Below are 13,777 nucleotides of genomic sequence, written 5' to 3'. Positions count from 1 at the left end.
CTCGTCTGCTGAAAACTCATTTTTCTTGGCACAAGTACAGAATCAACCCAGATATGCCAAAAGATTTAACTCAGCCCCTAATCTCAGCACCTGTTTGCTGGTAATTTATGCTGCTCCATTTATTAAAATATCCCATTTATAAGCAGTGCAGAATGTGAGGGAATATCATAATGTTGCCCTCTTGTGGTTGCATTCAGATATCAGACTGATTAAGCCTTTTATAAGTAGAGAAAGTAATATATTTTATTATTATCTGTTGATTTTTTAAATAACTGCTTTTACAGTGTGCCTTTCTTTTGTTTTCAGACACGTCATGAAATTAAAGGGTGTGTTGAAAATCACTGCAATGTCTAAAGCAGACATTATTAACATTCATAGCCCAATAAGATGATAATGTAATACCTTTTTGAGGTTTGCAAAAGTTTGCCAAATACAAAACACAAGCAATGACTATGAACAGGAAGGTCTGACTCTCTCTGCATCCTCCTCAGTGTCCATGTAGTCTTAAAGGGGACATATCATGCTAATTTCCAGGGATTCATACTTGTATTTTGGGTTTCTACTAGTATATGTTTACATGCTATAATGTTCAAAACACACATTATTGTTCTCATACTGTCTGTCTGAATATACCTGTATTCACTCTCTGTCCAAAACGCCCCATTTTAGCGCCTGTCTCTTTAAAAAATCCTGAAAAATCCCAGGCTGCTCTGATTGGCTAGCGAGAAAAATGGTAAAAAAAAAAAGGTAGTTCTCAATCTGTGGACGATATATTCTAATGAGCCTGCATGTGACATAGGAAGGGGAGCCAAATCTGAATGGCTTGTTGAATCACATGTTTTCTGATCTAGGCAGCCCACAAAAAAAACTGACTGGGTTGTCTTATTTCACAGTTAGTGGGTTGGTCCCCTAACATGTGATGAAGCCAGAAATGTTTCAAATGGCATGCATATCTTATATTACATTTCAAGAGACTATAACGAGCTGTTACCCCTAACAAAGGCCGGATTCAGCAAAGGCCTCGTCGAGAAAACAATGCCAATCTCCAAATTGAATAATGCTTTGATTATCAGTAAATTAATATACAGGTATACTTTGGCAAACATATGAACCATCATGCAGTATTTCATTTAATTTCAGTGCAGTGCAAGTTTGTTTGTTCGTTCATTAACATCATTCTAACCTATTTATAACGAAACCAATATCAGATTGTCAGAGATAGAAGATGAAGCTGTTCATGTACACATATTTTGTCTCTGAGGAACAAATAATAAGTGTGCAGTAGGAGCTTTGGCTGACATTGACAATCCATAATGGAAGCACTTAGTGATTTTTGCTAATTTGTCAAGCACCCAGCTAGTTACTCTCTGACAGACTAAGAAGAACCACATTAACTACAAACTATGACAACCCATTACAGCCTTCCTTACAGCCCAGGATATAGCTGCCATTGTCTATACAGTGCAGCCCGGTTGCACTAAATGGCGTAAGAATGACAAGGTAATTGCAAGTCATTGCACATGCAATAAGAACGCCGTTCTTGCTTTTGGCGTGTTATTTGTAGGCCATGTAGTCTATGTTGACTGCAATGTAAACGTATCTGCGTAAATATGTAACGCTCAGAGCTAGTGACATAGAATAAAACGTGAGAAAGACTTCTTATAGTGGATGGGTCCAACAAACACAGGACTTTCTAGCAGGAGACCAGTGTTCATGTCCCAAAGTGTTTTACATGTTTTAGGACTCATTCTTGTAAAACTCTATATATATGCCTTCCCATGAGATTGGATCAAGACATGGATTGGCTATTTAAGTCTGTTTGCTTAAGTGTACAACCAAGAATGATTTCTAAAGCATTTGTCAGATTTCTACAAACACTGACAGGACACCATGGGATTTGGAGATGTTAGATATCTAAGGTCCAGCTACTGTGGTAGGTGGCTAAAATTTGAAAACCAAGATCACCACTCCTTGGCACTGAACTGCTATTGTTTCAATATGAACTGCCATTACCAAGGAAATCATTAAATAGGGCAGCCTCACCGCCCACTACATCAGTTTAGCTCGTCTGCCCTGAGGCTGGATGAGACTGTCAGACTTAAAGCTGAATGTGGCGACACACTGTTGGAGTTGAGAGGACAGCATATACATACATAACAAGCAAAGGAGGGGACAGCTAGGCTAAATAAAAAAAAGCAACTGTCAACAAGGAGTGAAAACACAATAAGCCCAGCGAGATGCATGACTGGCTGGTTTTTGAACAATCTGGGGAATCTTCCTCGACGCAGCAGCTATCGTCATCGCAAAGTTCCCTACCTTGCTGATAATTCCCTCCGCCGTGATCCAGGTCAATCATCCGATGCAGAAACACAATTTAGACGTTGTGAGGATGATGTACTAATTGTAAACTGTTACCATGGGGATCATCAGGCAGGCAGCACCATTCAGTAAGCAGCACGTATAATGTACACGTTACAGCATTTAGTTTCAAAATGCAGTTATGTCCGTATTATTAAATAGGCATTACCCATTAAAGATAAGAGGAATTAGGCCCATGACACCCCAGAAGGCTAAGCAGTAGTTATTTCCCTGCTTATAATACGTACACGATTCCATCAAGCATCATTACTTTTGTGAACAGTGAATGCCATTTTATTACGCAATAAAAATACCATTTGTTTTTGATATGTTGTTTAATTGATCACTTACAGTTCTGCTAGATGGCTCTTTTGGGACAAGGTACTGTCAAAGTCATTAGCACATAATTTATACTCTAATAGTAAGGGGATCTGATGAGGTAATGATATCCAGGGAAGCCAGCAATACTGCTACGCAATCAGATTGATCGATCATAAATAATGCTTTTATTAAAGGGCTAGTTTGTGTTCGTTAAATGTCCTCTAAGTAAATGGCCGAAAAACAGCCTGAAACCAGGTGACTTTTGGATAAAATACAAAACAGCTCAGGTGAAAACAGATACCATACAATAGTACTAGCACTCTGTCAAGAAAGGTGGAAAATACCCCCCTCCATTAAGAAAACTATAAGGCAGTGTCTCAATCATTTTGCACTTAGCGATCAATATCTCATTGGCAGGGAAACTACATGGTGGTGGTTGTTTTTTTTCACGTTGACTGTCAATACATCAGTTTTCTCGGTCTCTCAGCTCTATAGGAATTGAATGTACTTCATGACTTGATTGTGTTGCTCACAAAGTTAATTCTCACATTTTATTTCATAATAGTCACCTCTGTTGCCATAGAGAAAGCTGGAGGATAAATTGTACATCCTGACTTGATGTCCACCTCCAGGAGCTCCAGTGCTGTAGTAAACTTGTAATGTGGAAGTAAACTTACATGTGGAAGAGTGTCGGAATATCTTAATATGCCCTGAGCAAATTTGAGATGATGGTTGAAGCTTAGAAAGCCTTTGGCTGCGTCCAAAATCACATACTATGTACTACATACCCAATATGTGAGCTATCGTTCAACATATTTTGTGCAAATAAACAGTAGTATGTGTCTTTTCGAACGCACTGAACTGTAATTACCACGTCAATTCCTTCCAAGTTACAAAGCCCAAAGTCCCCGCCAAAGGGAATTACTCTCCCCCACAGAAACAGTGCTCCTGAACTGCCTGAAATGCCTCGCTTGAAGTCCCGCCTTTTCTTCTGTAACGTGGTGATGTCACTAAGTAACACACTTTGCCTAGCGGCTTGTTTGGCATGCCCTCAAGCTAAGCTAGTTCGAGCAGAGCTGGAGCGGAGTCTGTAGAGTTTGGTTCAGTTGACCAATCACAACAGAGTGCGCCAGCTGACCAATCAGAGCAGACTGGGCTTTTCAGGAGGGCGGGGCTAGGAGCTCAAACAGAGCGTTTCAGACGAAGGGTGAAAAGAGGTGCTGCAGCACAGCCGGTATGAGAAAAATAAAGCTTTTTTTTTTAACATTAAAGCATGTAAACATGTTCTTGTAGAAATTTGCATATATATGTATAGATGTTCGTGTCGGTTGTCCTTTCATGAAATGATAGAAAGACATGGAAATGGAAATGATCTTCCAAAGTGAAATGTCTTTATTGCTCAAAGGCCTAGCCTGTATTAGTTACCCTCTTCTCCTCTATTATTGGTGCACTTGTGCTTTTGCAGCATTTTTTTCTTCCCACAGCTGTTACCACTCTTTGTGCTCATGGCGAGCATGTGCATTCTCGTGTTCATGCTGGTAGAACACGTAATCATTATACTCTTCCACGCCTCAAATGGTCAAAAACCCCACAGGGCACCTTTTATTTAGTCAAATTTCAGTAAATCTGTTCTATCCTTTGAGCGCTGTCGCCGTGCCCAGTTCTGCAGGGAGTCCCACGCTGGGTTCAGTCAAGAGGCAAAACTGGTTAACAATTGGAGATCACTGTTTGTTTCTTTGTCTATTTAGTTTTAATGTACTCACATCTACATCCAGCATGTCATCAGGCATCTTTTGAAAGCTGCTCCTATTGTGATATTGGCCCGACATTGGTGTAAAATCTGGAGCCGGTTGACACATTTGGTGGATTCTTGGAAAAGTAGCACTGATATGATAATTGTTCAGAGACAATATGGTCTGCCCGGGGACGGCATGTTCTCTTTCACTCACTCACTCCTTCCTTTTATTTTCAAATCCAGACAAAAGGATAGACTAAAAAGATGACTGCAGTTTGCACTTTGTTCACCTGTTATCAGTATTATTGTTAAAGAATAGCCAAGTATTATGTGGAGAAAACCAAGCATTTTCCTTGACAATGTTGGAAATGGGGGTTGACAATGACTGGAGATGTGCTTATTTAAAGATGTAAAGGAGCGCTGTTGTTCTCCCAACTTGTGAAGTGCAAGTACAGGTAGCGGTTTTATTTTGAGAAAGCTGTGGTGACAAAGTGAGTGCCGCTGTCTCTCTCTCTGCATATTTTGACCCAGCTTTAGTGAAACTGAGAGTTGGTTCTTTCTGTTTTCATCTAGCAAACAAATGTACTTTGACATCTCTGGGGAAAACTGTTACTGGTTGTCTTCACAAAGTGCGATGGAAAATGGCCCTACTTTTTTCCCTTTTTTTTTTAAAAGAGATGGGTCAGGGAATATGACAAAGCTTCAGGGCATTTAGCGTAGCGGGGGGGGGGGGGGGGGGGGGGAATAGGATTACAGAATGTAAGAGAGAGGATAGATGGGCCTATTCGGTCAAGTGGTTCGCTGGTAAATCTGTTAGTACTAGTATTTGAAGAGAAACATCATAATTAACCAATATCTGCAGGAAGAAATGATTTTTAAGATGAATCAGGGTACGTGTTAACAGTGGTTATTGATTTGAGTCCATTTCATACCATTTTAAAACAATTTTTGTCTTTCACTATTGGTGATTGGTGGTCAGTGTCCACTCCAATGGTGCGTTCAGTAGTGTTGAACTGAAACAGAAAGAGCCCAGAGTTTTACATCAGAAGTCCTGTACATGTGATGTCATAGATGAGTACAGTCACGACTGTCTCCCCCCAGGCTTCGGGGGAGTATTTCCTGACCCTAATACCTCAGAATCAGTAGAGCGCAGGATAGTAGTATTGGATCGTGTATTGTTTCGTTTGCAGCAGAATTCACAAATAAAGACCCAATTGTGATCATAATTTTCTAATTTAGAGTTTTATCAAAGCTTTAAACCAAATGTTCCAGTTGAGATAATTAATAACATATTATGAGGGCTGTCAATCGATTAAAATATTTAATCGTGAGTAATTGCATGATTGTCCATAGTTAATCACGTTTAATTGCAAATTAATCACATATTTTTTATCTGTTCAAAATGTACCTTAAAGGGATAGTATTTAATACTCTTAACAACATGGGAGCGAGCAAATATGCTTGCTTTATGAAAATGTATGTATATATTTATTATTGGAAATCAATTAACAACACAAAACAATGACAAATATTGTCCAGAAACCCTCACAGGTTTTGCATTTAGCATAAAAAATATGCTCAAATCATAACATCGCAAACTCAACAGCTGTCAGTGTGTCAGTGTGCTGACTTGACTATAACTTGCCCCAAACTGCATTTGATTATCATAAAGTAGGCATGCCTGTAAAGGGGAGACTCGTGGGTACCCATAGAACCCATTTTCATTCACATATCTTGGGGTCAGAAGTCAAGGGACCCCTTTGAAAATGGCCATGCCAGTTTTTTCGCGCCAAAATGAAGTGCAAGTATGGAGCCTGTTTTATGCTACAATCTAAAAATCACAAGTTGCATTAAAGAAATTTGTGGCGCTAAAATTAATTTGCGTTAACTTTGACAGCCCGATTAATAACATATTTATATGATCCATTTACTCAAATTAAATCAGCTGATATTGCTGGCAAAAAACTCCTGCACACATTATTCCATCAAAATGCAGTGGTTGGTGTCTTTGTACAGTGTCAACTTGAGAACAAACTTACTTACTTCTGATTGACTGAGGCCGCTGGAGAACACCAATACCACTCTGTCGACTTGTTAATATATGCATAAATTGCCCACCACGCAGCTGCTACATGGTTTTCAAGCAATTAGCAATGCTATACACCCAGGTGGTGTTTTAGCACATGTATGCCAATCCACTTATACTTGCAAGCTGCGCCACAATAGCTACTTAAAGTTCAGATGGATCCATGCATTTAAATATGCGCATTAAAGTGTAGTTAGGTATTTTAATGTGCATTCGTTGGATTTTTGCCTTGTAAGTTTTAAGCGAACGATGCTTAAGAGACACGCATCTTCACTGGTGAATGATTTATTTGTAATAGTTTTAGTGCAGACACAGACTCAACAGTCCCTGTGGTCCAAAGTTGGATCAGATTCTGGCAGTGTGCCCTGCAGGAGGGCGTCTATATAAGCCTGCCCAAGATTGCAAACAAACGTGTGTTAAACCACCTGTTTAAGGCTTATTCAGAGTTGGTCTTGGCTTCAACTTTGGTTGGACTTTGCGTCAGGTGCTTGGACCCCATTGTACATTCAAGTGTAGTTTCCATTTGTTTTGGAGTGTTGTAATACAAAGGCTGCCCTCAATCAAATAAATTCTGCAAAACTGAGTTTCTCCACAAAGAATCACACAAAAGCACCACATAAAATTTTGTGTTTACCAGAGATGTGCTCATTTATTTTTTAGAAATAAGTCATTCAGCATGAAAAACAACAAATCAACTTAAGAATTCTCAGTCGACGAAGAGAGGGCAGCCCTAGTTGATGAACTGAAATGTTCTGATTCAATGTGCAATGAAATATTTAATTAACTAAGTCGATATTGCACTTTGGTAAAGTTACCCATGTTAGGGCTGCACTATTAATCAAAATGTATCGCAATATACGTGCAATTGTTTGTGAGTTAAGGTGAAATGTGTGTCAAAATACCATTTTAAATAAAATATTGTGGTGCTGCAGAGATGTCTTTGCCTAAGTATCATATTCTACAGACTTAAGAAAACCCTTTGTTAGGTACAGATCCCCGCAAAACTCATACCATAATTATTTTAATGTTTTTCAATGAAAATGAGGATACTGATGGAAAAGAATATAATCCCCTCTAATATCACAAGCCATATTGTAATATCAGTCAAATATATATATATTAAAATATTTTTTTTTTAAAACTGATCATTCTCCATTCTTAAAACCTATTTGATGAAGTTTTACTCATCAGTGCAAGAGTTTCCATTGGCTAATTGTTCATCAAACCAAATGCTGGTAAAAAATATTTTCATTAATATTTTTGTTCAAACAAGATCCTTTTGGTCAAATGTGCTCATTCCTCTCTTATTTAATGCAGTATAATGTACAATGAGCTCCATGCTCTCAGTAATTGAAACCAGACACACGGTATGCGTGTCTCTGCTGTCATTACAGTGATCAACACTATAGTTAGTGAGGGTAAAGTGCAGACTGACAGCTTTGATTGGACTGTATTTTTAGCCATATCCAATAAGAAAAAGAAGTATAGTTGTATGGCCTTTTCATGCACTTAGATTCTTTATTGAGGGTTATGTTAGCAATTTTTATACATTGTCAAAAATACTTTTGACATCTGAACTGTGCAAATCTGCAACCCATAGACATCACCATGACACATGCTGTCTACTAACTGTCAAGATCTTTCCTTTCCATTCTTTTTTGCATTTCAAAGCGTTGTATTTTGAGAGGATTCAGAAGAAAGGGAAAGTTGTAGATCTGATCTGGTCAAACGGAGACTATGCGGACAAGATGTTGTGCAGTACATCCATCAGCTGAACGTAGAGATGAATCACCCCGTCCTCTATGAGTCACACTGGCCCATAACTGTCTGTACCATACCCTGGTCTGTTAACATAAAATGTGCAAAATATCTCACATTATTATGACCTATATACAAAAACAGTAATGTTTAAATTAGAGCTGTCAAAGTTAACGCGAAAACGCAGTAACGCAATTTGCGCTTTTTAGGTTGTAGCAGTTTTAAAGCTAGAGGGAAGATACTGGTATCAGATGAAACTAGAAAACCTAAGGAATCCATCGGTACCAACCATGTCATGCTTGTTGGAAAAACGCATCATAAATGACTGATGACATGTCTCTGACCTTAAGCATTGTTCGCTCAAAACCTAAGAGGCAAAAATCCTATGAATGCAAATTAACATCCCTAACTACACTTACTGCACACATTTAAATGCATGGATCCATCGGTACCAACCATGTCATACTAGCTTGTTGCGAAGGAGGCTAAATAAAGCTCCAAACTTATGCAAAATTTTGGTGAGAAAAAACTGGCATGGTCATTTTCAAAGGGGTCCCTTGACCTCTGACCTCAAGATATGTGAATGAAAATGGGTTCTATGGTTACCAACGAGTCTCCCCTTTACAGACATGCCCACTTTATGATGATCACATGACAGCTGTTGTTGCCTGTTGGGCTTGAGTTTTCCATGTTATGATTTGAGCATACTTTTAATGCTTAATGCAGTACCTGTGAGGGTTTCTGTATCAATATTTGTCATTGTTCTGTGTTGTTAATTGATTTCCTGATAATAAATATATACATACATTTGCATAAAGCAAGCATATTTTCCCACTCCCATAAGAGTATTAAATACTTGACAAATCTCCCTTCAAGGTACATTTTGAACGGATAAAAAATGTTAATTTATGATTAACAGCCCTAGTTTAAATCCTATTGGAGTAAAAGTAGGTTCCGCACCTCTTGATTGTGATGATACACGCAAAAAGTACATATTGAAGTACAGCTTTTTTCTGGGTTGTTTATGATCCTTATGCTAATGCCATTTCCACTATAATACCATGAAACATTATCTGAATGTACTGATTCAGCACCGCCTCATAAACCAATCACTGAAATGTCTCTGCTGTTTCTGTTCTCTGCGTCAGCACTTCATATTTTGTGGCCTGATCGTTCTCACTGAAGCAATGTAAGGCTGACACAGTTTGAAGAGGAAGGGACGGGGGAAGGGAAGCGTGTTTAAGTGTTAAGGATAACGTTATAGGGCTAAAAATGCATAGAAGGAGAAAGAATTTGCAATGATAAAACATTGAGAATCAGTCTCAACTAATCTGTTCACTCACAAAATCCACCGCCTGGGGTAACAGCTTCTCAAGTGGTGGGTGCTGCTTTCCTTTATTTTGCTGCTTGCTAGAAAACATATCAAGTAAAGAACAGATAAAAGGAAGAAAAACAAGTAACTTTGAATAGACTCCAGCCCTCTCTGCAGTTCTGCATCTGTGTTGACCAAGCAGATGTGGTTGTAGTATTATCTCTGATATCTGCATATGAATGCAGAATCTGTAGGCAACGAGAATCGGAAAAAACGGAAGCGTTTTGTTTTCCGTGTGAAGTCTGTTTGTAGTCTGAGTAGTATTGATCAATCATGTTTGAGCGGGATTTGGTTTCATGCAGGTAAACAGTCCGTGTGGAGAGCAAAAGTGGCCGAACTCATTGGATAAAATTCAATCTCGGAACCCACCGGCTATCGTCGACATTTAGCTTATTATTAGCTAATAAATAAAACATTAACTGAGTGTAAACCGGCTACTTCTGGTCGTAGACATCGCTTCTCAGCTCAACCCAATCTCATGGGAAGGTGTTTAAATAGCACAACATTACAAGGACATTTTTACATGTCATGAGTACGCTGCTTTTGTGTTGAATTTTTACGCCACGCAACAAAACTACAGTAACAACCGCAGTTATGTTTCGGCAACAAAACCACTTTGTTAGGTTTAGGAAAAACATCATGGTTGGGCTTAAAATAATTATATGTAAATTAAGTAAAATACGTACAGAAACAACGTAACAGAAGTACGGAAAACACGTCACAAAAGTCACTAAAAAACACGTTACTAACGTAACTTCATATACAACACTTTGAGACATGAACACCGGTCTCCTTCTTGAAAGTCCTGTGTTTGTTGGACCCATCCACCACAAGCAGTCTCTCTCACTTTTTATTCTACGTCACTAGCTCTAAGCGTAGCATATTTAAGTGGATGCATTTACATTGCAGTCAATACAGATTACATGACATACAAATGACACGCCAAAAGCAAGAACGGCATTCTTATTGCACGCTGAATTACTTGCGATTACCCTGTCAGGCATTCCCCATTTAGTGCGACCAGGCTGCTCAAAAATGGTCATTTATCATGGCAGTTATTTATTGTAAGCACACAGATGTGAAGCATGTAATTGAATATTTTAAAAAAGTCCCTAAAATTAAGACAATGTTGAACATAATCTTATCTGTGTGATCATACGCAACACAGTCACACAGTGTGTCTGAAGCCACCCACTCTTGGTTACAGTGACTGTGGGTACATGGGGCATTGTGAATGGATAATCCTTGTAAACCTTAAGTTGTGTGAATATTGAAGTGGGCTAAGTGTTATCTGAACATGTAAGGGAGTCGATGTGCATAGCTGTTTACATGTCTACAGCATGTACTGTAATCATGTAAATGAGGCACAGTCTGCTCTTCCCGTTCCTTGTCAGCCTAGAAATTAGGATGGATGAGTGCATTCTTCCCCAGTGTTGTTTCGTAAGCATAAGCTGAGAGTAACTGGTCTTTACTTTCTGATTTACGTACACTCTCTGAGCAACAAAAGCACATTTAAATTTTTCATCACTGTAGTTCAGCATGTGCAAATAATGCATAATGCAAGTCGTCTATCTGATGATGGTCTTTTAACTAAGAATATTGAAATCAGATGTATGGGTGAAATCCATTCTTCAGAGTTGCAAAAATGTACCAGTATACAAATCTGATGGGACTGGGTATGCAACTGAAGTTATCAAACAGTTTTAAGTGAGAAAAAGAAGAATAATGCTTTAAGAACATACGTGAAATTTAAGATTAGGCAAAGGTTAGAAATCCAATGAATTTAACTAGGGCTGTCAAAGTTAACGCGATAATAAAACGTTAACGCAAATTCTTTTAACGCCAATAGTTTCTTTAACGCATTAACGCAACTTGCGTTTTTGAGGTTGTACCAGGCTCAGCTTTTAAAGGTAGAGTGAAGACACTGGCAGCATATGAAACTAAAAAACCTAAGGAATTCATTGGTACATCGGTGTCATACTAGTTTATCGCGAAGGACGCTAAATAACGCGCCAAACATACGCAAAATTTTGGCGAGGAAAAACTGGCATGGCCATTTTCAAAGGGGTCCCTTGATCTCTGACCTCAAGTAATGTGAATGAAAATGGGTTCTATGGTATTGTAACTATTTACAATCATGTGATTAATCGCAATTAAATATTTTAATCAATTGATAACCCTGATTTTAAGTGAGAATTTGAAACTTAAAAAGAAAAAAAGAAAAGAAAATACTCAAAGAACATACATGGAATTTAAGATTAGGCAACGATTAGAAATCCAATGAATTTAACATTATTACTATTCCATCAATTTACTCTGCCTGGCGCAGTCGAAAGTGCATTTGACGTACAGTATTTTCATGTTGTCCTTGTAGTGCTTTTTAACTGACTTCAGTTTTTTCTCTCTTCCCTCAGGTCCTCCAGTCACCGTAGGAATGAGCATCAACATAGCGAGCATCGACTCCATCTCAGAAGTAAACATGGTAAGTTACGAGCCTCTTCGTCTTATGATCCCTCACTGGCTTCCCACCCACAACTACTGCCCATTGTGATTGTTGGACTGAATGACCTCTACAGAGTATCTGTGGTGGTGGGCAAGAAATTTACACATCTTTCCACTGAATGAAACCTTAGTTTTCACGCTAAACATGACAATTTACCTTTTTTTTGTCTTTAACTACTAATAATTTGCTCATAGTGTAATCCCCATACTACTCAGCCAGACAGCACATATTGTTTAGCTCTGGCACAGACTTGAGAGCAATCAGGAATGCAGGCTGAGTTGTGAAGAAGGCAATATGGCCGTTGTCTGAGTGACGTCATTCAGTCCTCTAACACTCTTTATTTCACTCAGCGTGACTCCTCCCATATGCTGAGGCTGCTTTCCTTTTTTAAATGTTTGAGTTTTTTCTTTCACCCTCTCTGCTTTTCTTTTTTATTTTTTTTATTTGTCTCACTTTTACTCCTGGAGTGATCAAAATATTGATTGAAATGATCAAATCCACAGCAGACTTTGTTACCCCCGCCAAGGAGGTTATGTTTTTGGTTTGTTTGTCTGTTTGTCAGCAGGATTGTAGAAAAACTACTGGCCTGATTTTCATGAAACTTGGTGGAAGGGTGTAGCATAGGTCAAGGAAGCAGATCTGAATTACTATTGTTAACATTGCGAGATAGGAAATTTGGCCTTGGAGGAGGTCTGCGCTCTCCGAGTGCCCTTCTAGTTTTAAATATGTTCATGATCTGCTTGAGATATCTTCGCTCTTGTACATCTTTGACTCATTCAGTGGAGTTCAGAGGAACACTTTTGATTAACGATAAGTCAAATGTTCAAATGCTGAATTTCATATTGCATGGATTTAAAATTTCATGTACAGTAGGGTATTAAAACAATGTTCTCACTGATTAAACAAAAAGCACACAAAATGTCAATGTTTGTAACTGCTTGCTCTTCTCATAGTCAGTCAAGTGTCAATAACAGTTGTCTGTGTTTTTGTCAAACTAATTTAGAGCGTCTTTCCTCAAATATGCATTTGAGATTGCTCATTTTTTAATGGGTTGATTGAGTTGTTTGTCAGTAGTATGGTTGAGCGCTCATTAAGACCTCTGTGTTCATTCACTTAATCATGAGTGATACTTTTCAAAAGAAAATACATTGCATCATTAACTACAAAACAGGATGTACATAAGGGATACTAGCTGTCTTCACATGCATCATGCTTAAACACATGAAGCGTGATTTGAAGATGCTATTTTAACTTTTAAAAATGATCTGATCTGAATGGCGCACAATATTTCAAATCACTGGACTGTGTAGGTTGAAAATGAAGCCAATGTGTATCTTTCATGAGTCTGACCGTAGACTACAGACCAGAGGGACAACGATGCATTAGCAGGCACACATTATATCTCCACTTAAAGGAACAGTGTGTAACATTTCCGGTGATCTATTAGCAGAAATGAAATATAATATTCATAACTATGTTTTCATCAGTGTTTAATCACCTGAAACAAAGAATTTTTTTTTTTTCCGTTAGCTTAGAATGAGTCAAACTCCCAGTTTGATAACTGTGCCCACTATGAAGGGCTCACTGGCAGGAAACAATAACATAAATACAAAACAGAAAGCATTTTTTTTTTTTGCTAAATTG

General features: G+C 38.4%; 1 protein-coding gene across 2 annotated transcripts in view; it reads left to right on the top strand.

Moving 5' to 3' along the window:
- Positions 1–13,777, top strand: part of gabrb4 (gamma-aminobutyric acid type A receptor subunit beta4) — a 66,408-nt gene that overhangs the window by 27,894 nt on the left and 24,737 nt on the right. For both annotated transcript variants that reach the window (XM_074610967.1, XM_074610966.1), the window contains exon 3: positions 12,045–12,112. In XM_074610967.1, coding sequence (XP_074467068.1) covers positions 12,045–12,112 — 68 coding nt within the window. The remainder of the gene's footprint in view (positions 1–12,044; positions 12,113–13,777) is intronic.

This window comes from Sebastes fasciatus, chromosome 16, assembly GCF_043250625.1.
Source record: "Sebastes fasciatus isolate fSebFas1 chromosome 16, fSebFas1.pri, whole genome shotgun sequence".
Classification (NCBI taxonomy): Eukaryota; Metazoa; Chordata; class Actinopteri; order Perciformes; family Sebastidae; genus Sebastes; species Sebastes fasciatus.
This window is presented reverse-complemented; position numbering and strand designations above follow the sequence as displayed.